This window comes from Haliotis rubra, unplaced genomic scaffold (genome assembly GCF_003918875.1).
Source record: "Haliotis rubra isolate DU_JTF1 unplaced genomic scaffold, ASM391887v1 Scf79, whole genome shotgun sequence".
Classification (NCBI taxonomy): Eukaryota; Metazoa; Mollusca; class Gastropoda; order Lepetellida; family Haliotidae; genus Haliotis; species Haliotis rubra.
In genome coordinates, this window is record NW_025767512.1 from 509,893 (window position 1) to 537,464 (window position 27,572).

At 41.6% G+C, this 27,572-nt stretch overlaps 1 protein-coding gene across 2 annotated transcripts; it reads left to right on the forward strand.

Moving 5' to 3' along the window:
- Nucleotides 1-200: 200 nt before the first annotated feature.
- LOC124261170 (laminin-like protein epi-1) lies at nt 201-27,526 on the forward strand. 2 transcript variants are annotated; one of them, XR_006894269.1, is made up of 23 exons: nt 201-308; nt 1,116-1,310; nt 2,054-2,222; nt 2,660-2,758; nt 3,747-3,982; nt 4,927-5,044; nt 5,637-5,895; nt 7,331-7,420; nt 7,668-7,988; nt 8,686-8,846; nt 9,287-9,433; nt 11,008-11,141; nt 11,629-11,767; nt 12,120-12,241; nt 12,439-12,595; nt 13,351-13,476; nt 14,606-14,766; nt 15,390-15,498; nt 16,532-16,666; nt 21,702-21,838; nt 23,212-23,388; nt 24,487-26,919; nt 26,989-27,526. XR_006894269.1 is itself a non-coding variant. In XM_046695500.1 (22 exons), the coding sequence occupies exons 2-22, from the start codon at nt 1,213-1,215 to the stop codon at nt 24,584-24,586; spliced, it is 3,195 nt and encodes a 1,064-aa protein (XP_046551456.1). In that variant the 5' UTR covers nt 201-308; nt 1,116-1,212; the 3' UTR covers nt 24,587-27,526. The 2 variants fall into 2 exon arrangements, 1 of the variants encoding a protein (XP_046551456.1); XM_046695500.1 differs by having other exon boundaries at nt 24,487-27,526.
- The last annotated feature ends 46 nt before the right edge of the window (nt 27,527-27,572 follow it).

The window sequence follows — 27,572 nt, forward strand, 5'->3', positions numbered from 1 at the left end:
ATCCCATTTACGTAGATTGATGCTCATGTTGTTGATCACTGGATTGTCTGGTCCAGACTCGATTATTTACAGACCGCCGCCGTATAGCAGGAATATTGCTGAATGCAACGCTAAACAAGAAACATGCCAGCAGTACAAAGCCATCTGAGAATACTTGCATCCTGCTGAATATACGTTATATATGTACATGTTCCTGTTTTAGATGCACGACACCTACGACTTCGCCTTCAACCATACCCGCTATACCATAATGATGGGCGTGAGGCACGAACTCAGGAACATAGCTCAGGCAAACGATATGGTGTATGGTGAGTTGCATCACTATACCGAGAAACCCCCAAAGTCCGGACCTCGTTAATCAGAAAACCGTATTATCCGGACGTGAAGAGTTAGGAATACCTGGAATATACTACGTGATAATGGTCGCTTAACCGGGACGAAAGTGACGTCTGGATACTATATTGTTTCACTATATTGTATTGCCGGAGACAAATTCAATGACCATAGCCTTCATGTTAAGAGCTTGCTATAAACATGAACTATACATTCTGGAGTAGTTGGTTGGTGAAACGACTGTATTTGTATTTGTTAACGGGTTCAGTCTGTTTTCACCAGTTCTACAATTAGCGACCCACTGCAGTCAGTTAGGACGCTAGCATCAGATACAATGTACAGTAGTCGGTGGAACCCGTGAAGATCCAGGTTAGAACTGGCCTTCAGCAACCCATGCTTGTCGTAAGAGGCGACTTACGGGATCCGGTGGTCAGGCTCGTTGACTTGGTTGACACATGTCATCGGTTCCCAATTGCGTAGATCGATGCTTATGCTGTTGATCACTGGATTGTCTGCTGCAGACTCGATTATTTACAGACAGTGTCATATAGCTGGAATATTGCTGGGTGCGGCGTAAAACAACACAAACAACAGAAACAAGTAAGCTAGCCGGTTAGTCCCCTCTCCACAGCGCTAATCATTGTAGAATGTGGCCGTTTAAGATCCATCTGTTTCTGTGAAGTGTAGAAGCTGGAATACACTAAGTTGGTGGTTTTAATGGGGATTTGTGACTATATGCCTGAGTCCAGGCACTTTAGAATATGTGGTCTGATCCGTTTCAGATGTCGTCATGGATATATCCCTCCTCACTAAAGAGATATACATGCGTGCGCATCGAAGGGGGGGGATACCCGACCAAGGACGTACCGAAAACCAGACATGCCAAAATTCAGTTCTTTTAGAGAGAATTTGGAATCGGTGCGGAATGCGGAGCGACTGACGAAGGTTGAGTTTGATCATGCTCAGAATATGGTCGAGTAAGTACATAGTACATTAATACGTACTTTATCGAATTTTAGATATTTAAAAAAAAATAATAGAGTTATCATAATTACAAGAATAGCGATAGACTAGCTGTCAGTTTCACATTTTGTTGTGAATGCGACCAGGTATTGTGTTGCAGTCATGAAAAGGTATGTTGTTAGCAGACCAGAGACCCGTTACACAAAATGATCGTCGCCCTACGACTGTCGTAAAGCGTTCGATCGTCACGCCGAAGAGCCGGGTTTGATTCCGCACATGGGTACAATGTGTGAAGCCCATTTCTGGTGTGCCCCGCCGTGATGTTTGGAATATTGCTAAAAGCGGCCTGAAACCCAACTCACTCACTCACTCAGTTAATGTATGAGACTTACGATAACGTATATGCTGTGACCGCCTTGCAGACGCGGTCGAGGAGTGACTGTTACCGTAGGGGTTGTTTGGATTTTTAAACAGACTAAGATTGAATGAGTGAGTTTAGTTTTGCGCCGCTTTTTTGCAATATTCCAGCAATATCACATCGGGGGACACCGGACATTGGCTTTACACACTGTCCCATGTCGGGAATCGAACCAGGGTCTTCCACTAGCCTTATCCGCTTGGCTACCCCACCGCCCCTCATTAAGGATGCATAAGGCATAACCGCCCCAAACAGATTAAGAAGATACAATGATCGAGATGGTCTTTTTATGTTTGCGGTGTATGTTAATATATATGTGAACGGGCACCTGTTTTTCAGCGAGTGCCAGAAGCAAGACTCCTACGTGTTACAGCTGAAGGAGATCCTGTCTGAAAACATCAACGAACGCGAGCTTTCCGACTTAGTCCGCCATGTCAACATGACAGTCTGGAAGCTTCAGGCCGAGTTCGATACCGCCATGGTTGCAAGGAAGATGAGCAGGTTCTCGGTAAGAACTAAACTCTCCGCACCCTTTATATTCCCAGGGCTCGCGTTTCGGGGACCCGGACTAACCTTTCGGTTCATGTCAGTGGTTGGTGGCGGTGATACCAAATTTGGTATGGTAGGTCCAGTAGCGTAGCCGATCAGTGTGGCGAGTGAAAACCAAGGGCAGGTAACCTGAGATTGCGAGGACGGCGGAAATGGATGCAATGATTAGTGACGTTTTTTAATTGATATCCATGGAGCGATAGAGGATTCACTCTCCATACATATTTACGTTAGCAATAAAATGAAAATCAAGAATTATTTACTCTCTTGCCCTGCATTAACATTCTATTCTGATAGTGTGAAGATTCATTCTTTGTTTATATTTTCGATGCAGTTTCCAGCTGTTAGACGTCTAATGAGATTCAACAATCAAGTTTACACTCCTTGCTTTTGCAGCTGACGAATGGAGGGACGGCTAGAGACGACGTCATAACGGCGTCCAACTTGGTCAGGAAGGCAAAGGAGGTGTTGAGAGATGCGGCCGCCACCTCCAGGGTATAGACTGCAGAATCATTCTTAGGCCACGTGTTTACTTCAGTATATGATTGGATGGTCTGATTCATCCCCGACATATTGCTAGCCTATTGCAAACATATGATAGAAATGTCTTCTGACCCACCCATTGTTTAAGCTGTTCAGTTCTAATATACATAGAGTGAGTTTTACGTCACTTTAAGCAATATTCCAGCAATATCACGACGAGGCACACCAGAAATGGGCTTTACACATTGTACACATGTGGGGAATTGTGTTCGGCACTAGGCTACCGTAGCACTCCCGAAGATTACACTGTCCCTAAGCCCTTTATGCAGCCCTGTTACCACATGATTACCCCAAGCGCCATTTGACGGAATTGTTGGCAAGCTGACTGACTGACAACTTGCCATCAAGAATACCGGGCGTACGTATTTGTGCTTTCAACGGTCTGTCTGGCCTGGCCTCAAGTATTACCGTTCGCTACATATCTGTTATATTGCCGATTCTGTCATAAGACAAGATTCATTCACTTACAGGTATCAGGACATTTAAGGCATCGTTAGACTTGTTGTCTACAGATACCTGATTTTAAAAGTACAAAACAACTGCAGTACTACTGAAGTCCGATATCTGTCGATTAGTCTCGAAAGTAAGACTTGTTCGAGAACGTTTAGCGGAGAACGAGCTTCACGAGCGAAACGAGTCGACGGATTGAGGACTTTATCCAACTGAAAACGAAGTCAACATTGTATTCACTGCTATAGATTTATGTTCCATTGGATCTAATAGACTGTTATTGTAGAATATCCTACTACCCGAGTCTTTCAAAATGCCACATGTGTGGCTGCTCAACTTCGTTTTAACCGCCTTTCAACATTGTACTCAAATAATAGGTGAAAAAAAATATGGTGTATTGGATTTAATCGACTGCTATTGTAGAATATCCTGCTAATTGAGTCTTTCAAAACATTTAAGGTCTCAAATAGTAACTTGGTTTTAACTTCAGGGTAACTTGATTGCTGCTGGAGACCTAAGAAGACAGAAGGGCGGAGGATTGAATCCTTTAGCTCCCGTGTCCTTCACCGACAGGAGACCACACGGAAGGTCAAAGTCAAGGTCAAGGTCAAGGCCGAGAAGGTCTACATACATCACTGCCGCAGAAAGGGATCGACTCCGACCAATCATTGACCGAGCTGTTAACCATGCCAATGAATTGGAACAGCTCGCCAGGATAATCGCCAGGTGATATACCTAAAACTAGCCTGGGCCTGTAATGCGGAATCCTAGGTCATCCTTTACAAACACTAAGGAATCACATGTCAGGCCACATTAGTCACATGCAGTAAAACCCCGATCATCCAATCGGTTCCAAACAAAGTGACATTATAGTTTATTCAGAAAACACAATCGTCCGGAATTCGTAGTGTCCCGATTACCGGGGTTAACTGTAATGTTTTCTAAATGTGGAGAGGCTGCTACTGACGTGAACCTCCGCTCGTCACCCCGAACCCCGGGTTCGATTCCCCACATGCGCACAATGTGTGAAGCGCATTTCTGGTGTTCCCAGCCGTGATATTGCTAAAAGCGGCGTAGAACCGTACTTACTCACTCACTCACTGACGTGAGCACATGGATAATGCATGTCTTCTGCTTTATATAGGGGCACAACATGCCCCTGTAGTCAATGTCGTTACAGACGACGTAATGGATCTGGTCACTTGGCTGATTGCACGCCATCGGATCCCGACGGAGCGGTGCGCATAACATCCACCACCATTTTGTCTGTTTCCGATTGTTTACAGGCGGCAGGAAAATGGCTGAAATGTTGCCGATTGCAGCATTAAACAACAAAAACAACAACACAAACATACGGTACCAACGAGAGTTATGTCTGTCAAGGGCACATCATCAGTGTCAGTCTTATGGTTTCCCTACAGAAGTTATCTTATAGACAGTCCCTTCCTTACCATCGTTTCAATTCGGAAATAACGCCACAATCTACATTAATTTTCTTTTATCGAGAACTTCGCACGAAGCTTCTCCACCTTCGCTCATCTATGAATGTATTCACTGGACGACTATTAATAGCTTCTCTCGAATCGGGCTCAAAACGAAGCTGTCGAATCCCATGGATCCAGGTATTTCCCATAATATATTAGAGAATTAATCCAAGATGTCTGTTCTAGGTTGATGAACCCCTTGATAAGACAGGCCACGAATGTTGTCAGAGGAGACAGAGGTGGGGGAGTGTCATACCGTCTGCAGGCGACCTTACTCGCCGATAGACTCCTCGCACATGTACAGGTATGTACTGTTTCACCAACAGGGAATATTTTTTCAAAAGAAAATGTTATGTATGTTAGATATGCAGGATGTAATGAAGAAAGTGAGTGAAAGTTGCATCGCGCCGAATCAGCAAATTTGCGGCAGCGAGAAAAAAGTGTAAGGAAACCAATGTCTTTGACCAAAAAACACAGTTCGACCGTCTCGTTATGAACTCTTCAGCGACGCTGTGATTGGTCGAATGAAAAGTCGGTCTGACGTGACTGTGAGGGGACGTCTTCAGATATTTTCTTCATGGAAACCAGCAGTAAGATCTGATTTAGATTAGACCAAGACCATATAATGTTATATGGTCTCTGATTAGACCATGTTGTTTTGTGTCATTGACCGAGATGACGTATAAAACAACGTCAGCCGTCATCACAGGCTGTATTGAAAGAGATTATAGATTTCGATGGGAGAAACCTACCTATGCTTAGTCTATTAATGTTTTATACCAATGTTTTGTTCAGTTTAAGTATTCACTGCTGCAATTGCACGTGCATTGTTGCGAGAGTGAACGTTGAACGTCAACGTGTGTACACGTAAATATGCCCATTTTCGTTAATTTCAGCAAATCCACACTGTGTTAGACCGTATACGATTAGCGATTAATGACGAAGGCGAGCTACGTCGACGCTGCGAGGAGCTTGAGACGGGTTCCGGCGATGACGGTGACACCACCCCCATCGACTGCGACGAATACATAGACGTGGGTAGTGCACGCGGAACAGATACCTCGTCACAGGACCCGGATGGAGATGGTTCAGATTTTATTTTTGACGAAGACCAAAATCCCAAAAGAATTCCGGCCAACTCGTTAAAGAACTTTGGTAATTTTCAGTATTGCTGTCGTACATGAATGTTTTAATCTTTTGTTCCATGGGGCGGTGGGGAAGCCTAGTGGTTAAAGCAGTCGCTCGTCACGCCGAAGACCAGGGTTTGATCCCCCTGAAGCCCATTTTCTGGTGTCCCCAGTCGTGATATTGCTGGAATATTGCTAAAAACAATACCTGTGTTGTATGGGGATGATGAGATGCAAAAAAGACCCATTTGTCCAAGTTATTTATAGATTCAGTTATGTTTTGGTGAACGGTAAATTTTAAACATGTTTGTCATTCGCCCAGTCCTGTTTAGTCCAGTATTCTGCAAGTATTATGTAATTTGATGAAATGCATACATTTTTGAGAAACGAAACATTTTTCGAACATAATTGACATGCATCTTAGTGTATTTTAAAAATCTTGTCCGAAATCGTTTCTTTCAAAGATCTAAAAAAATGTTGCTCTTACGGAGGATAGGATGGAAATATGTTGTTTCTGTGATTGTTTCACAGTTTTGCATTCTGACTGACGTGAGGTCACAGGGAATACTCTGTTTTTTGGTGACTTGGGAACAAAGCAGCGAAAAACGGTTGTTAAAACCAAACCGGTATTGCTTAGATTTTAGACATGTGAGTCATATCGGCTGGAAGAAAGGTCCGATAATTTATGGCCATACCTTAACGATTTAAACATTCATGTAATTAGGTCTACACTTAAATGTTTCTGACACTTTGAATGAATTTGTACGGCTTCTGCACTATAATTTATATGTGGCAGCTGGTTTTCTAGTATTTGCACATGAGAACTGCATTATTCAATGATCGTTTTTACCATTGTATGATTCACCTCTGCTCTGATGTCTGCTTCTAAATATCACGTGACCTTCATGTTCTCATGGGTCTCCGACTGGAACCTACATTGTAGTTAACATAGAAATGATTTGTAGAACTTATAGTGGGACATTTATATCAAAACCGTATAGATAAGACCCCTTATATACAGCGTGCGAAATAGCCACTGGCCCGCTAGCCCATGGCTAGTAAAAATCCAGTGGGGCATTAAATCTCCACAGTCACTGACCAGACTGGCTAGTGAATTTTCATGGGGTCATTTTGTAAATGTAACACTCTCTCCGAATTGTTAAGTTATAATGCACTTTTATATCATGCAAGATTATGGCTTGATAAAAATGTTCATCATATTAGCAGCTTAATAATGAAACCCGTGTCATGCCGACAATATCTTATTCAGATCTCATATATATTTGTAATCTTTTGCTTAGTTTCTACATTCAAATTTCGGGTTAGTGAATTATTTTGTGGGCCAGTAACTTTCAGACATAGCTAGCCTGACTGGCTAGCAAAGTTTGGAAATTATTTCGCACACTGCTTATAAATAGTATTGAATTAAACGTTCTAAATCAACATCTGACTTTGTGTTTAAGGGGATAAATTGCGGATTCACGTGGTTCAGCTGGGACAAAAAGGGGACATAACTCTCGTCAAATCACAAACGGCAAGAAACAAATCAAGAGGTGAGTTTTTTCTAATTTTTCGTGTACTTCGTCACATACCGATCAAAATAAATTCAGCAAAATCTATAAAAGAAAAAACGGTTTGAATTTTTGGTATTATATGGTCCTTCATTCTGATAAAGTGTCTTCTCAAAGGATACTGTTGATCACTGTTGATTATTTACAGACCGACGTCATATTGTGCGGCGTTAAACAACAAACCAACCTACGTTCACAACCTGTTTATTAATTTACTTCCGATTTTCAGCCTTTTCTACAAGGTGGAACGCTGCTAAGGTCAACCTGCAATCCTCAAGGAGATTTGTGGACGAAGCCAAGCAGTTTCTGAATGAATGGCGCACAGAAAGGCCCAATATTGACCGTATCTCCGACCGGATTAAGGATGTCCACGAGAGAGTGGACCTGGTCTATAATATCACCCAGAGCAAGACCTTCCAGGCGGTGCTGAAGGCGGAGCGCAAAGTGAAAGAGGTCAAAGGCGGCGGTGGGACAGGTGGCACCACCAATGGGGGAAGCGGAGGAAGTGGTGGAAGTGAAAGCCAAGATTATGCTGCAGCCTTAGAAGCCAGTACGGTTTGAAATTTTATTTCTGAATAATTTTCTCTTCAAACTTCCGGGCGTAGGGGAAACCTGATGGTTAAAGTGTCTGCTCATCGCGCTGAAGACCCGGGTTTGATACCGTAGATGGGTACAAAGTGTGAAGCCCATTTCTGGTGTCCCCCGCTGTGATATTGCTGGAATATTGCTAAAAGCGGCGTAACACCATACTCACTCACTCACTTCTTGAAAGCAGCAAAGGTATACCTTTTCATAAGTAAGTTTTAGCTGACTTTCAAATATAAGGCCGTCACTCATTCTTTTATTCTTTGTCCAGTAAAAGGACTCAAGAACCACGTGTGTGTGTGCGCGTGCGTGCGTGCGTGAGCGCGCTTAACATAGCACCAGTGGAGTTCATGTTAGAATCTATCTTCAGCAACCTATACTTATCCTAAGAAACTAACGGGATCGGGAGGTCCGGATCGTAGATTTAGTTGATGCATATCATCGTATTGCTATTGCGTAGATCGATGGTTATGATTTCAGTCACTGGATTGTCTGGTCCAAACTCGATTGTGTACAGACCACCATCATATAAGGAATGATGACAATATATGGATGACTTCTTTGAGAGGCATTTAGAAGTTGGATCAATGGATCGCCATCATATAGCTTGAATATTGCTGAGTGTGCCGTTAAATAAATATTCTTTACTATTACTTGCACAGAGGGTAAAGCGCAGGCTAAAATGCGATCCATACTGACCTTGACCCGACTGGCTCCGTCAATGGTGACGGGAGTGAACGTGACTGTTGGCCAGATACAAGCCAACATCTCCAGTCTCAGGAGCAAGGTGGAGAAGGCGCGGATGATGCTCGCCTCTATACAGGTGCGTTAGACATGCCTTATAAGAGACATAGTACCTAGGGTGGTGGGGTAGCCTAGTGGTTAACATGTCCGCTCGTCACGCCGAAGACCCGGGTTTGATTCCCCACATGGATACAATGTGTGAAGCCCATTTCTCGTGTTCCCCGCCGTGATATCGCTGGAATATTGCTAAAAGGGGCGTAGAATTAAACTCACTCACTCACATAGTATCTAAAACATAACATAGAGAAAGGAGGTTGTATTTTACTGAAGGTCTGGGTTATCTGAAACATTGTATTTTAATTTAACTGTGCGCCGCATTGAAATGTTGCTACAATAACAGTCAAATACAGGCAGTTAAGACCCCATTGTCAACGGAACAAACCGATCTATTTGAATGAAATAAGTTTTGAACACATCCAATACACAATCAGCATGATTCATATCGGTATCACATTACAGATGAGCATTAACAAACAAGATGAGGGTTATCTCCCCCTGCCTCTTGCCGCTTCTGACGAGTCTCTAACCCTGCGCACGTCTGTCGAAGTTTGTATCAGACCGGAAGTAGCAGACGGACAAATCCTGTTGGTGTCTGGGAACAATTCGGTGAGAACACATGAATTAAAGTTTTTGATGTCGCTGATTTGTATAGTTCTGTCCTATCGTCAGATGTACTTTTAACAATTGAAACGTGAAACTCTCTTTATAAGACAAATATACTACACACGAAGTTAAGACATTCGTGTAGTTCATTACAAGCAGATCTGTTTCGTGTTAATCTATCAGAGAGTAGAGCTTGCAATTGTGGTGCTCCGGTGGAAGATGCTAACCATTTCTTCTTAAAATGTCCAAAATTTGTGAGTTGCCGTTTTGATCTGAAGAAAGACTTTGAACTATCAAAAGTTCAGTTAGACATTGATACCATTCTTTACGGCAACCCTGCTCCGCCAAATACTATCAATGAAAATATCTTTAGACATGTGCATAAATACATTGTACGAAGTAAGCGCTTCAATTAATCAATAATATGTCTCAATATTATTATGACCATCCATTACGTCCAATCATTATTGTTCATTATTGTTCATGTTTCTGATGGGAGCGGGCGGTAATAAGTTACATAACTTGTGCCCAATCCATTTCAACACTGAATAAAATATGTTCAAACAAACAAACTCTCTTTAGAACGAAATTTCAGTCAGTACATGGGTAGTGGCATGGCTATGGTACTAAACCAATATAAACATCTGGGATTCGAACCCATACCCGGCTTATTGTGGTAGTCAGAGGGACTTTGAGGCACAGACCATCAGCCGCAGTGATATAGCTGATACAGAATATTACTGAACGTAGCTTTGATTAACAATAACATACAAAGTAGACACAATTTATGAATGACGACGTCAGCTGAACAATTCCTCAACAAACATCGACTGAACAGCTTCCTCTGGGTGAGTAATGGATGATTATGGTTTCGGAATATGGCGAAGTGATTGTTTGGAAGTAACACCGGGAACGAAGAAGCCTTAGACTTCATTTAATATTTTCTAATATTCGTATGGTGATCTCTGGTAGTGCTTAATGGGGGTGGGGTGAGGGTGGATATTCGTATGGTGATCTCTGGTAGTGCTTAATGGGGGTGGGGTAGGGGTGAGGGTGGATATTCGTATGGTCATCTCAGGTAGTGCCCTAATGGGGTCGGGGTAGGGGTGATGATGAGGGTGGATATTCGTATGGTGATCTCTGGTAGTGCTTAATGGAGGTGGGGTAGGGGTGAGGGTGGATATTCGTATGGTGATCTCAGGTAGTGCTTAATGGGGGTGGGGTAGGGGTGAGGGTGGATATTCGTATGGTGATCTCAGGTAGTGCTTAATGGGGGTGGGGTAGGGGTGAGGGTGGATATTCGTATGGTGATCTCAGGTAGTGCTTAATGGGGGTGGAGTAGGGGTGAGGGTGGATATTCGTATGGTGATCTCTGGTAGTGCTTAATGGAGGTGGGGTAGGGGTGAGGGTGGATATTCGTATGGTGATCTCAGGTAGTGCCTAATGGGGGTGGAGTAGGGATTGAGTTGTATATGTTGCTCATCACCAAACGTGTATTGGAAAACGTACTCATTAACCTCTACACCAAATAACTCACTTAATGTCCTCCCTCCGAGATAAACCATTGTCAATTTTAGGAGTCCTACAGCCTTAGTATGTCGAGCAACACCTTGACGATGACCGTCTACGACAAGGGCGGCTATGAGACCGGGGACGTTGAAAGCAAGATTTCCCTCGAGAAGGACAAGTGGTATAACGTGCTCATACAGAGGTACGAACGCAGTGTGACCCAATTGTTACATCTGGCTGCCAATAGCTAAAAGAATGCTGGTGCACCATTAGCCAATAATCACGCACATACGACTTTTGACATTTTATCGGAACTGATTTTTTTTAACAAACACTGTAAGGACATTGCAAAATAGTGCTGGGAGAACCTGTAGCATAAACTCACGGCTAGAAAAGTGATATGTTTTCCATTTATCACACACGTTAATTCGAGTATGTTTCAGTCAGCTGTCCAATTCTTAAACTAGCTTGAAATAATGAACACGACGTCTTCACTGTCCTGTTTACGGGTTTTTTCCTTTTCTGTGAAAAGCACTGACGTGGAATCAGAGGGGGCATTTTCTGTAAGGACATTCATTTTGATGCAGCGGAGATGGTAGAGAATCATTTCGGTTAGATTCGTCTCGTTGGAAATTGTTTTTCAAATTTTATGAGTTTTCACATTGTGGTACCTTGAATTATTTCTCCAGGAATGGTCAGAAAGTGGCACTGATGGTTCGGCCAGAAGGAAGTGACGACGCCGACGTTGTGGAAGACACTGTGGAAATGCCGTACGGACAACCCCCGCCTCTAGCCGCCTACGTTGGAGGTGCACCCGACACAGTGCCCGTATGTAGGCCTATGCTGAAAATCGATATGTTCTTATGATTCAGGGGTATAGTTGCTGTATAACTTGAATAGCTATATACTTGTATATGGTTGGATAAGTAAACTACAATTTAACCGTTCGAGTAAACTGTCACATCGGATATGAAGCCTATGAGATGTCGTATTTTCTCTCTGAGGGTGTAGTAGCTGTAGAGTATCTCTATAGCATTCCTATTTGGGTTGCGAATCCCTATTTTGCTGGTCAGTCCCTATCCTGCTAGTATTGTATCCCTATCCTATCTCTATAGTATTCCTATTTGGGTTGCGAATTCCTTCCCTGCGGGTGTTGTATCCTCACCTGCTGGTGTTGCAGATGTACCTCAACGGTGACGTGTGGAAGGGCTGTGTGGGCGGACTGAGGGTGAACGGTCGGTCGGTGGGCCTGCTACAGAAGACCAGCGACGGCAAAGTACCGGCTCCATGCACGTCAAGCTGGTGAGTATCGGCCCCACTACGTGATGGGTAGCAGACACTGTTGGATTGAATCTGATCTGTTAAAAAATAATGATAATTTATAATTTCAAGAATAACATTAGAAAGAAGTAATTACACAAAGAAAAATAAATATTTCAAATACTATACAGTATTCAGCTGAACTAACTCTAATACCATGATCCATGAACTCCCTACAGCTCCCCGTCGCTGCAGCCTCCCTCCATGGTGTTTGAGGGGAACGGATACGCCCACTACCCGGTCCACACAGCGCAGTTGAGACATCGGACCAGATCCGTCTATTTTGAGTTCAGAACGAGACAGAAGAACGCTTTCCTTATGACCGTCGTTAAGAGAGTAAGTTGGTATTTTCTTCATGTTTTAAGGACGGTAGGGCGGCTAGTGGTTCGACTCCCCACATGGGTACAATATGTGAAGCCGACTTCTGGTGTCCCCCGCCTTAAGAAAAGTTAACTACGGCCCTGATATTGCTAAAAGTGGAATCAGACCATACTCCCTCACTCACTCAATCTTTTTTCATAGTGTTGTCATGCATTGCATCTAATTTAGAAAAGTGACTTGTTCTCAAGGTCACTCCCATTTCATTATGGAATAACTCTTCTTGATAATTCGGGGAACTAAGTAAATATAGTTTTATGCGGACTTTAAATAATAGAGCAATGTCAATGCACTGAATGGGACTCATGCGTTTTACCCACGAGGGAAAACCTGTCCTGATGCTGATACGAACACATGAAATGAATAACGATTAATGCAACAGGCAATTCTAACTGCACTAGATACAATTAAATACTTGTCAGATAATACCATTCACTTCCACTCTGGTTACAGTCGGGAGGATCTTTTTAAATATATTCGTTAATATGAAGACACGGTTATCTCCTTTGATGCATTCATCGATTGTGCGATCAATGTATTCTATGGTTTGACCAGATAATTTATTTCAATATACATGTATTGTATATTTCTAGAGACAGGTATACCTGCACGATAGATATAATCAGATTAAAATATGACTACATATATTATAATAACGTGTTTGAACCACGAGTTTGCTTTCAACAATAATTTTGTCACAACTTTGATGGCAGGGCTTCCAGCTACGTGCACAGCTACAAGACGGAACGTTGTACATTGAGACTACGACTCCATCAGAAGCAGTGGTTCTTATAGAAGAAAACAGCAAATATAATGATGGGATGTTCCACACGCTAAAGGTAGGCTGATAACACAAGAGGACAAGCTTGTCTGAACAATCACATAGTAGCCGCTTGTTTGTGTTTGATGTTAACCGGCCCGTGAAGGTCCGGGTTAGAATATTGGCCTTCAGTAACCCATGCTTGTCGTAAGAGGCGACTAACGGGATCGAGTGGTCAGGCTTACGCTGACTTGATGTTGATACATGTCATCGGTTCCCAATTACGCAGATCGATGTTCATGCTGTTGATCACTGGATTGTCTAGTCTAGACTCGATTACTTACAGACCGCAGCCATATAGCTGGAGTATTGCTTTTGTTGCGGCGTAAAACTAAACTCACTCACTGTATTTGATGTTAAAACTTTCTTTTTAAGAACAAGTGGATCCACAATATTTTACATGAGGTGCAAAACTAAAAGCAACCATCAGTGAGAAGTCATACTTTTTGATAAAACATCTTCCATGTTTATGTGTACGTATGTTTGCGTTTTGCTCACATGTTAGCCATTACATGCATTTGACCTTGTACTTATTTCCTGTTAAGAAGCATGTGAATTATCTATCGGACTGGCAGTTTTGAGACCCCTGAATATCTGTGTTAGAAGTTGTCAACCCAAGCTTGCCGTTAGAGGCGACTAACGGGATCGGGTGGTCAGGCTCGCTGACTTGGTGACACATGCCATTGTATCCCACTTGCGTACTTTGATGCTCATGATGTTGATCACTGGATTTCCTGGTCCAGACTCGATTATTTACAGACCGCCGCCATCTGGATGAGAAAGTTGCATTAACTCGGTGCGCCTAGTGGCAGCAAGAGTTGTATGATCCCCAGGGAGTTGAGATTGATAATATGATGTGCTGCTGAGATTGACATCCAGTGATCGAGGGATAAACAAAGAAGCGCTTTGAGCATGCTTGTGGGATGGACTACATCGCTATGTAAATACCCACATAATAATAATAATAATAATATAGCTGGAATGTTGCTGAGTGCGGCATAAAACTAAAATCAATCACTCACTCCAGGTCAGAAGTGGTCAACCCATGCTTGTCATAAGAGGCGACTAACGGGATCGGGTCAGGCTCCATCAGTGTACATATACTGGAGACTGTGTCCTGTATGAACCCAATGTATGTATGTCCTCAGATCGGATACAGGGACAGTAAGACGTATCCAGAGATCGATGGCAAAGAAGGACTTTTCTCCATAGAGCGGACGCGCCCCGAGAGGATACAGACCCCCACCCAGGGCATCCTCATTGGGGGGATGCTGCCAGAACACCGAGGGAGAATGGGGGACAAGTTCAGGTAAAATCAAATTAGCAGAACTATGAGTAATTGATAGGATGTAGACATAATATATTATTGATTACTGATTTTTACATTCAAATATAAACGTTGGTCCCAGTCCACAAAGCGTTCGTTGCGCTACAACATCGTAAGCCTATGGTAAAGTATAGAGTAACGACAGGTCGTAAATTTACGAACGCTTTGCGGATCAGGGTCCCGATCCACAAAACGTTCGTAGCGCAAAGACATTCGTAAACCTATGCTAAACCACAGAGTTACGACAGGTCGTAACGTTATGAACGCTTTGTGGATCGGGTCCCTGGACCATGGTCAGGTTCGAAATGAACACAACTCATGTTATTCAGATCTTTACTCTTAGACATGACGGGTTGTGTCAGATCCAAGCTATTTTAACTTGGACAAACTATGACAAGCAAACCGGGTATGATCAATATCGTATCACGGGGTACATTACTTTTAGTAGTTACTTTGAACTGAAAGTTTACTTATATATGTTAATGAATTGGAAACGTCAGATGATGTATTCTTAATACTTTCGTAATGAAAGCTATAAACTAAATCATATAAATTCAGATTGGAAATGTAAACATGTTTTGATGGCTTCTATATATTGTGTGCAGGCCGCTGATTGGCTGCGTGCGAAAGCTTCAGATCAATGACGTCACTATGACAATGTCAGATGTTGAACGTGCAGAGGGTGTTTATATCGGCAGCTGCACCAGTAACAAGGTGAGTGAGTGAGTGAGTCAAGGGGGATACCATCTTCTGTTAACCTTGTTGACTTACACTGAAGTTTAAATCAAGTTGGGGATCAGAATATTGTTGAACGGCGCTACAGCCATTCATATGGAACTGGTTTGGAAACAGTCAGGGCCTACATTTTCGAAGCTCTCTTAGCGCTAAGATAGTCGTAAGTGCGATACATTAAAATTAACTTACGACTATCTTAGCGCTAAGAGAACTTCGAAACTCTAGCCCCTGGTACAGTAAAGATTTTATGCAATCAACTAAGTCTGACTTTGGACTCCCGTTACAACAAACGTGGGTAAGTGGAAGCCAAATCGAGCGGAATATTCAGATGTGTCTGATATAAGCATTCCATACATGTAGTGTTGTTGCTAATGGGTAACGTTGGTGTGTTGGTTTGTTGTTTAACGCCGCACTCAGCAATATTCCAGCTGGGGCATCATATTCACTGGGGACGTCAGTCTAAAACTACTCTTTTCTTTCATCTGGATTAAGACATTGCAAATAGTTACGCTTCCAAACTGGAAGTGGTATACAAACAGCACAATAAAAGATTTATTTAACTCACTGGTAATGTGAATGAGCTAATGGTACGTTTAGTGCAGCAAGACTTTGTAAAACCAGGACCCCTTTCAAACTGTCCAGATGAATGTGATTTGGCGACCAGTTAAGATCCTGGTTAGAATTGTTTTCAGCAACCCATGCATGTCTTTAGGGGCAACTAACGGGATCGGGTGGTCAGGCTCGCTGTCTTGGTTCACACATGTCATCGGTTCCCAATGGTGTTCATCGATGCTCATGCTGTTGATCACTGGATTGTCTGATCCAGTCTGAAGTATTGCTGAGTTGAACAACAAACAAACAAACGTGATCTGGAAGCACGAGAGGTAGAAAACTCTGGAATGCGACTGAAAAATTCCATATTGTCTCCTTACCAAAGTTCCGTTTTGAAATCATGGTTACGTTCACGTCCACAGCAGATCCTTGGTGTTCAATGTCAGTGTTTATCTTCTAGCCCCTGCTCACCTGTGTGCAGTTCGTCAATACCAGCTCGCCGATCGCCTACGGGACGACGGAGGATGCTGCAGCCGTCGTCATCGTCGCAACCCGTGCAAGTCTAGGGCCAATATTACAGTACCAGAAGGGAGATGTATGTACATCACTTTACTTATCTCTGTGAAATATGGGACACATACTATGTAACTCACAGTAGAATCAAAATGGGTACTCTGGTCAGTTGCGCTTCCTCCTCGTCAAGACCATGTTCTTGTAAATATCTTTTCCTGTCAGTAACTCCAGGAAGATGTTCAGAAGTGTCACTTCCAGGCTCGATTATTTACAGACCGCCACCATATAGCTGGAATATTGCTGAGTGCGGCGTAAAGCTAAATTCACTCACTCATACACACGGCACTTACGCATCACCTTATTGATCGCATAAAGGGACGTGGTTTAACCTCCGATACAGGATTCATGTTGGGCGATATAGATATGGGAGTGACTGTTGGAACTGATAATACATTGACAACCTGACACTACAATCCTTCGAAACCCGTGAATTGTCCACTGGTATAAATCTTAGAATTATAAGAAAGAAGAAACATTTCTTGGACTTTTAAAATACGTCAGTAGAACTACTGCGATACGCATCGATGAACGAAAGTCAAGGTTCGTGACGGTGTGAAAGTCCTACTGTCTCTAGAAATACAATCTAACGCTCTGAAGAAGAATACAGATTATCAGAATTAATGACTGATTGAACACATGATTTAATATTATTATACATGCACAGAAAAGCTTTTCTTAGACTTCTTAAGTATATGTGTAAGTACATTGTGAAAACACATTTGGGGATCCCAGTGATTGAGTAAGCCTGTCAACATTGGTATTCTGATCAAAGTATTTCTGTACAAATGTGAAAACCATCTGGTTAGTGTATGGGACAGGTTCATTACATCAGTGGGTAAGACTAGGTTGTATTCACAGTCGAGCCTAATTGATTTGTCTGACAATTGGGATGTATGACTTTTGGGAGTAAACCAATCTTCCCATTTGACGGCCTTGGCGAAAGGTTAAAGTTTTGTGTGTTCCTACTGGGCTGAGTTCCACGAGGCCATTCTAACTTAACAAGTACGTCCCAGGACATCCATAGCTCTAGGATGACTTTGTGGAACGGGGCCATACAAGTTTTATATAACGCATTGTGCTCTGAAGATAATTCATGCACAGTATATCTTACTTGACAAATAACTTTGAAGAAAGTAATTTAAAAATATATTCATCCCTGCCTCTTTCGAATGCACCAGAAACATTTTATCACCTTTATGTTACAGTGTTAATTTGTGTAGTGTTGTAGTCGTTTGTTTATTTAACGTAATTTGGATGTAAACAAAGTGTATATTTAGTTTGCAACTCATGAGATCTTGGAGGGCGGACTACCTCTGATGCAGTTGCTTGTAGATTTTCTCTTCTAATGCGCTGCTTGATTTTAACAGGCTTATTATGATGAGGACGATGTGCCTAAGGTGACACGACTTTTAGCACTCACCAAGTTTTGTATAGATCTAGTTGTATGCGACCTTAGAAACAAACGCAACTGATAGGTTAAAGGGTGTTTTTGTAACTTAAAAGGCATTTGTAATTATAAACTTTTTATCGTATTGGATGCGTTTGTTTATCATTGTCTCGCATGGTTTACAATGGGTTAAAAACTTAACAGGTTTTACTTAAATTATCTACCGAGACATGCGATCTTCTCTTTAAGTTTTGACTGATAAATTGGACACGATTTGAACTAGAACGGATTTCTGGACATATATATGATCGCTTCCAGGTGGTGTATTTGAAATATTATTTCCAGTTTTTATTATTATCGTTAAACCTGAAAGGTTATCGTGTTCTAGCTGTAAAGTGTTCCCCGTGCATGAAAGTCACGTGTTGATGTTGCAGTAGCGAGTAATCTCCCTTTTTTCTTCGGTCGTTTCAAATTACACGGTTGCTATGACAATGATCGTTCAACTAACAATGATCGTACAAGGGAATGCATTCTGTCAATATTTTCACAAGGACTCATAATCTCCGTCACATGTTAACGTAACAGAAAGTCACATTATTAAACCTAATACCTAGTATGTCGAGAGTTCATTTCAGTCTTTTCTCCATTAAACATCTTCAAATTCTGTTATTGCAACTAGGTTTTCTTTACTGTTAATTCCTATCACTACCAAAGGCGGTGGGGTAGCCTAGTGGTTAAAGCGTGCGCTCGCCACGCCGAAGACCCGGGTTCGATTCCCACATGGGTACAATGTGTGAAGCCCATTTCTGGTTTTTCCCCGCCGCGAAATTCCTAAAAGCGGCGTAAAACCATACTCACTCTTATGACTACCAGCTTCTCTGCACAAGCATCAGTAGCAGACAATCAACAAAGCATAGACGCCAGGATTTCAACGACTGTGACGTAGATTCTGAAAAACGGGAAATACATAACTCAGATATCCGGAACATTTCTATATTATGCAGTTCAAGTTGACAGTGCAAAGTGTATGAACCTTAAGGCGCGGTCACATCTTACGATCATGAACGTTGTCCTACAGGGCCCCGTTCCTCAAAGCGATCGTAGCGCTACGACAGTCGTAAGTCTATGTTAAAGTATGGGAGTTACGATCACCTTAGCGCTACGATCGCTTTGAGGAACGGGGCCCTGGACCGTAGTGATTAACGTAGTAAACCGTAGTTTGATCGTAGCCATGTTACCACGGTGTACTATACGGTCAACACAACGATGCAGTAGGGTCAATTACGGTCTACTAGGGAGAACTAGGGCCAACCACGTCCAATTATCAAACTACGGTAACAGTAGGGTCATGGCATTCAAGCTAACCGTAGAGATATATTGAACATGTTGAAATTGTTTTTGGTCTAACCACGGCCAAATCCTGGGTTTGCTGAAGTTCAAAGTATGGTTATAACTACGGTGATCTACGTTGAACTACGCTTTGATACGTTTAACTACGTTTAACTAAGGTCAAATAAGGGTCTACTACGGTCTACTACGTTCACCCCAACTACGGTCAACTATATAGCCCGTTTGACTTCCTTTGAGACCGATGAGTTGCTCACTAACACAAAATCTAATAGTTACAACAAAACCAAATTTTGCACAGTGACATGAAATCGACAGGTGTGCGAGTTGTACGTGTGATATTGAAACGCTTGTTGATTACCTGGCTGTTCTACCAGCAAGTGCTCCCCCTCGTAAGAAATAGCGAAAAATGACAGCAAAATAATGACCATTTGTTGAAATACTTTTTTTTTCGGGTGTCCAAAATTATGAGACAAATCATCAGAGTTGGTCTGTCGATTTCATGTCACTGTGCAAAATTTGGTTTTGTTGCAATTATTAGATTTTGTGTTAGTGGGCAATGCATCGGTCTCAAAGGAAGTCAAACGGACTTTATGTGCGTGTCTGTAAGATGTGGCCGCCGCTTAAGACTCACAAACTTATAATATCGCTGAAGTATTTACAGGGCGCTTTAGTCAACAACTTAAGTGTTCTCACACTGTCACCTTGAATTGGTTCTTTTTCAGCGAATAATGACATAGTGTTTAAATGTTTTGTTGGTTCATAGGAAGGATTTTTGGTGATAGTTTTGCATGGACAATTTGGCGTCTGTTTTGTTCTTATTATATGCTACACAACATTTGTAAGGATGGTTACCAAGCAGATGGAGTAAGGCGGAACATTTTACACGTATCTGTAAAGAGGTATTGATACCATTGTGTAATCACCTACATGTTGATTATCCAGATAATTCTCCACTCTATTATCAACACTCCGGTATGATTGTAAGTACCTCTTCGATTTCAAACGATACGATTTTAAAGACATCCATCCCATCAGATTGCACACATTCTGTGAAAAGTTACGAGAGGACGCAGTGACGTCACTCCCCAAAGCGAAAAATGACATTTTAGCGAAAAATGACAGCAAAATAATGACCATTTGTTGAAATACTTTTTTTTTCGGGTGTCCAAAATTATGAGACAAATCATCAGAGTTGGTCTGTCGATTTCATGTCACTGTGCAAAATTTGGTTTTGTTGCAATTATTAGATTTTGTGTTAGTGGGCAATGCATCGGTCTCAAAGGAAGTCAAACGGACTTTATGTGCGTGTCTGTAAGATGTGGCCGCCGCTTAAGACTCACAAACTTATAATATCGCTGAAGTATTTACAGGGCGCTTTAGTCAACAACTTAAGTGTTCTCACACTGTCACCTTGAATTGGTTCTTTTTCAGCGAATAATGACATAGTGTTTAAATGTTTTGTTGGTTCATAGGAAGGATTTTTGGTGATAGTTTTGCATGGACAATTTGGCGTCTGTTTTGTTCTTATTATATGCTACACAACATTTGTAAGGATGGTTACCAAGCAGATGGAGTAAGGCGGAACATTTTACACGTATCTGTAAAGAGGTATTGATACCTACATGTGTATTCACCTACATGTTGATTATCCAGAGAATTCTCCACTCTATTATTAACACTCCGGTATGATTGTAAGTACCTCTTCGATTTCAAACGATACGATTTTAAAGACATCCATCCCATCAGATTGCACACATTCTGTGAAAAGTTACGAGAGGACGCAGTGACGTCACTCCCCAAAGCGAAAAATGACATTTTGAAGAAACGCAACTTCCCCAGTTAAGACAATGAAACGGAAATTTGTTGAATGTATGTTTTCTATTTTACTTAACATTCCGTACCAGAATGAACACTGATCTTCCAGGTTCTGCTTCAACATATCCTTAGAAATGTTGAGTAGTATGTGTAACAAGTTGTGTGAGATAGACTATTACTGACAAATGCTTCGTTATTAACATTCCATGATATTCTATCGTAAAATGCTTTGAAGAATATCCTTTTATGTAAATCAGTACACAGAGAAGAATGGCTGTTTTATTTCTGTTTATTTAATTAGATATATGAAATTATGTTTATATACGCGCTCCTGTAGTCTGGCCGTAGATACTTTCTTTATTGCTATTAAATGAAGCTAGCTTTTGCTTTGACAGAACGTTAGGCTAGTTCTGAAGTCAAATCTTTTCCTTACAAAACCCCAAAGTTTTCTTGCGATCAGGCATTCATAAATTCACATTGTAATTTGAAGTATATTTTCTTCCAGACTTTCAATGCCATTATTTCCATGGAAGAAAATGGAATCGTCATTGCCGAGTCCGTGAAATCCTACGACGGTCGCCTTGACTATGCAAAGGATGATAACAGCATGTTTGTTGTAATCAAAGTAACAGATAAGGACAGGTGAGCAATATCTCTTAAAGGGGGATTTCCGCTGAAAATAACCATCCCATCCCCCTACTAGTTCTGGTTATCGCATTCAATATGCATAGCGATAATCGGAGTTCAGTAATGGCTCAATAATCGATTGTAATCATAAACCTCACCATTGTGGGTAGCCTTGCTCCATTGAGCCCATTGGTTTATAGTAATTCTATCCTTCGAAGAGGCAAGTCTAGATAAGCGGACAGGACGAAGAATATTTATATTTTATAGAATTTATCATTTAAACTATTTATGATTACCTTAGAGACTTGTGCAAATCTACATTGTGGGCAAAACGGGACACAATCGTAACATTTGCAAACGAAACAGGCGCCATTAATACTTTGAAGACGATTGAGGATGCTTCCTGTTGAGACACACGCGAGTATGTTGTTTGGAAACTGCATCCTTTGTTTATGTCTTGATACAACAAACAAAGCAATAAGAAACATTCTTTATATTGTTTAATTTGATGTTACATATTTTATGAATATACTTTTGTCTCCCTTGCCTATCGCTCTAGCACTGCTTCCCACCCTCGACCCTGACTGATCTGAGTGAGTGAGTGAGTGAGTGAGTTTAGTGTTACACAGGTTTTAGCAATATTCAGCAATATCACGGCGCGGGACACCAGAAATGGGCTTTACACATTGTACTCAGACTGACCTGATGCAAACCAAGTCTTCGCGACACATTTCTGGCATAGGTTGTTGATATGGGTTTAAAATACACCCTCACTCACTGGAAAAATATGATATTGAAATCAAATTTCGATACGGATTTCTCGTTCTTGACAAGTAATCATGCACCGTGCCCGTGGGATCGGTGGAGTAGCCTAGTGGTTAAAGCGTCCCGGGTTCGATTCCCAATACAATGTGTGAAGCCCATATCTGGTGTACCCCGCCGTGATATTGCTGGAATATTGCTAAAAGCGGCGTAAACCTATAATCACTCACTCTCCATGCCCGCCCTTTACAGTCAAGTAGGTTCGGAGACTCTTCAACCGATATACTAAATAACACAACTACTTTTCATTTGTATCTCAGAACCTGTAATGATCCGGGTTCGAATTGATCTTCAGTAACCCATGCTTGTCGTAAGAGGCGACTAACAGGATCGGGTGGTCAGGCTCGCCGACTTGGTTGACACATGTCATCGTATCCCAACTGCGTGGACCGATGATCATGCTGTTGATCACTGGATTGTCTGGTCCCGACTCGATTATTTACAGACCGCCACCATATAGCTGGAATATTGCTGAGTGCGGCGTAAAACTAAACTCACTCACTATTATTTCTCAGATCTCAAGATTGAAGAAAAGCAATGATTTGTTATCCACTTTTATTTGGCAGCACCCTGAAAGTGGAGTACCAGGGCAAAGAGGCGTCCATTAGCTACGGGGGTGGGTGGGCTCTCTTCGGTGGGGGTGACTCAAAAACTCCATACACCGTCACCATCGGCGGTCAGGACGAGGACAACAATATGCCCCCATTTTCTGGTGGCATTTCACAGATGATCGTCGGGGAACAGTAAGTATACAGGGATAGACAACATGAATATTGCATAATTCACGATGACAAAATACAGCAATCCAGACCAACAATGCCATAACATTAACTATGTTCATGATGACCATCTATGTCTACCTATAACGATCGGAGAGCGGAAGGTCGCGGGTTCGATCCCCGACCGCGTCATACCAAAAGACGTTAAAATATGGTACTTGTTGGTCCCTGCCTGGCGCTCGGCATTAATGGGTACAACAAGGACTGGTCAGCTCGGAGTCAGTATAATGTGTCTGAGTGGGGTATTCATGCTTCACTGCGGCATGGTATCTCATTGGGCTAGCACTATAAAACCAGCTTCAGTCTCGGCTAGTACAAGCAGCCGCACATACACATACACACGCATGCACGTCATCATATGAACGAAATATTCTCAAGCACGACGTTAAACCCAATTTCCACCTCACCTCACCTCACCTAACCTCATAACGATCAAAATATATCACGTGTGCGTGTTAAGAGCCGTTACAGAATATTACATATTCTGTTACAGAATGCTATTACACATGTCTCCAGAATAACCTTCGATATATAAGAGTTTAAAATATCAATCAGTATACATTTCTAATAATGATGCATGCTTCCATAATAACAATTCATTTAACCCGTGAAGATCCGGGTTAGAATTGATCGTCAGTAACCCATGCTTGTCTTAAGAGGCGACTAACGGGATCGGGTGGTCAGGCTCGCCGACTTGGTTGACACATGTCATCGTGTCCCAATTGCGTAGATTGATGTTCATGATGTCAGTCACTGGATTGTCTGGTCCAGACTTGGTTATTTACAAACAGGAGCCATATAGCTGGAGTATTGCGTTTAAACAATTTAAAATCACAACCAAACATGCGACATTAATGGGATAGTGGGGTTTTTCTACCTCGGAATGCGCATGAGGTTGATGTTAGTTTCAGTTTATCATTTTGTATTAATTCTACCAATGCTTGATTCATGTCAGGTCAATAATTTGTTGTACACAATATTGCAGCTGGTGTAACGGGTCAGTGCAGACATATGTTCTGTAGGTCAGTATTCTAATTTTAACGTTATATGCATTACTTTCAGATATTTGGACATGACGAAATATGTCACAGACAATGGCTTGTCATCATGCCCTGGTGCCCGCATATCGGACTCTGTCTCTGTCGACGTGAGGCGACGTTAGGGTAGACCCCTTCTCCTCGAACACATTATGTACATAGTTGTAATTTATCAGCTGCCAAGTTGTCTCAACCGAGGGCATTTCCAAGCCGTTAACCTAAGCACAAGATGAGATTAACACACACATATATATGGACATATAATATTTTCATTTCTGATGATTAGTTCGCCAGCTTCCATAATATAATTTCTTAAAAATATCAAAATATAAAATTTATCAGGGAACTTCGTTGTTAGAATATGTGTGATCTGTTGAACTGTTACAGTGTACATTCTTGGTAAGAACCTGCGAGAAGTTCTAAAAATCCATAATTGTCCATTGTATTGTCCCACCATTTTATAGAACGGGGTGCTGTTGTACAAAACCACCTTAGTGCTTTGACTACCTTAGGCTATGCTAAAGTATGGGAGTTAAGGTCACCTTAGTGCTTTGACTACCTTAGGCTATGCTAAAGTATGGGAGTTAAGGCCACCTAAGATGGCCTTGTACAGCGGCACCCTGGCCAATATTTTTAAGCACAAACCTCGATTTTCATGAATATTGAACATCAAATTAGTAGTTGAAGTTGTAACTGACCATGGAAGGCTCCCTACAGAGATATGATATATACCTTCCCACGTTTTCCAGGTTGTAAATGTAAGTGACTTACAGTTGGCTTCGATAATACATTCATGTTGCTAACATGGTGATAAAACAACACTGTGGAAACGTGTTCAGTACATGATATGCCTTCGTGCCCTGGTGTCGTTTGTGGTACGACATGCCAATGATATCACAGCACTTGTCAGCGCACTATGAAGCTCAAACAGCCACTTACCTGGTGAACATGTGCAACGTTCGAAAGTAACGTTGGTCCTTAGGCCCGAAGCTGCCTGAATACCACTCGGACCCACAGCTTTAGTTTTCTGTAGGTCCTTTTTTGCCGACAACTTTTTCATTCCCAATAACTATAACAGTATTATTTTTCAGAAAATATCATTCAGTAATTTCTGGTTTTTATCTCGATCACCAGCTGTTGTCTGTAAGTGAAATGACTATCATTTTCGAAGAAGCAATTTAGCAAATGTTGTCTCCTATTTTTGCTAAAATATCGGGCCTTCACATTCTGATCAGGACCCATAACGTTTTATTGTTCTGGGTCCTTAGGACCTGCAGCTTTTCAGGGTTAAGGGGAAACACTGTAGCATGTGTTGCAACTCTCCACACATTTCACATCATGATTAAGTGCTGTGAGATAGAATATTGGTCACGTTGTGTGCATGTCTTGTTTTACACAACCGACACAGGTGATAGGTTAGCCTTGTGACGCAAGTGCTCGCTCGTCACGCCAACTCCCGGGTTCGATTCCCAACATGTGTACAATGTGTGAACCCATTTCCGGTGTCCCCCGCCGTGATGTTGCTGGGTATTGCTGAAATATTTGCGTAAAAACATACTCACCATTTTGATTGTTTTTGTGAAGTCATTCATGCCCTCACCCGTTTCTGTTAATTTACATTTTCATATACCAACGTCATAACATGTTTTATAATTTGTCATTCGAATTTACATTGAGTGGTTAAATCGAATTTGAAAAAAAAAACACACAAAACAACAACAACGAAAATCCGGTAACAACGTCATGTCAGTTGATAACGACTAAGTTTGTCTCTAAAACTGTGCTAGAGGATAATTCTACTATTCTTTTTCAAAATTTATCATGATTACGTCATGATATATTTCAAAATAATTAAAATGAAACTCATACAAGGATAACTGTTTCATTAATTTGATTTTAAGTTCCAGATGCGAAATGATGACTTTAATGTTTGAAGTACATCATGTAAATTAGTGAAAGGGATTCTATGAACAATGAACAAAATCGGAGAGATATTGTTAATCAACAACTTTGGTTCTATCTTGCATGTCCAGTATGATAGATTTTGTTACCATAGATACAGACAATGAAACACAAAGGAAGACGCGTGGTTAGTGTATATAGTTTATGCACCTGGCTTGCAATAAGATGACGCATAATATTTATGCTTAGCTTTTAAAGTAAACATGTCTAAGCCTGAATTGGAATGTTAATTCAAAAATAAACCTCACACAAGGATGAAACCAATATCAAATGTCAGATTTGCCTTGATATAAATCCTAAAATTCAGCACGCTCTTTTCCTTAGGCTGTGTAAACAGTAACGTTGCACAAATCAACATCCTTATGCAAAACATTCCCTTTGTGCATTCCCGAAGCCATGTCCCAGATAAAGACCTCACCAGTCATATTCATCACAGTCATGACCAAGTTTAGCTGCTGGGATCAGAACTTCACGCCTTTGGGTCAATATTACTGTGGTAGAACGTCAAACGTCAGGGTCGTGTTGACTGAGGTAGAACGTCAAGCGTCGGGTCGTGTTGACTGAGGTAGAACGTCAAACGTCAGGGTCGTGTTGACTGAGATAGAACGTCAAAGCTCGGGGTCGTGCTGACTGATGTAGAACGTCAAACGTCGGGGTCGTGCTGACTGAGGTGTCGGGGTCGTGTTGACTGATTTATGCTGTTCGAGTAGCCGTCCTTATAATTTCATTTCTGTATCCCCATTTATGTTGGATACAGCTAATTACTAAGTCTTGAATCCGTTACTAATTTACCTGCAATAGTGCTGCAAAACAAGGACCAATGTGATCGTTAATGATAAAATGTCTCATATGACAAGCAGTCAAATCCTCTGCATCTACTCACTTTACCCATAGTGCTGTTTGCTTCTATTGTACACAATATTTGCTTATTTTACCAATTTACTGTGCTTTTTTTATTCTGCTTAGATTTGATTGACAATTTGATGTAAATATTTATTTCCCAGGAGCCGAATGTGTGACCATTTGTGGTGTATAAATTGTGCTGAAAGTGCAAATACGTTTCCTATTTTTGACAAATAAATATTTTCTTACTTTATCGGAAACATTATATCTGTTTTATCATTTTGTATTGACATGTGGCGACAGTTG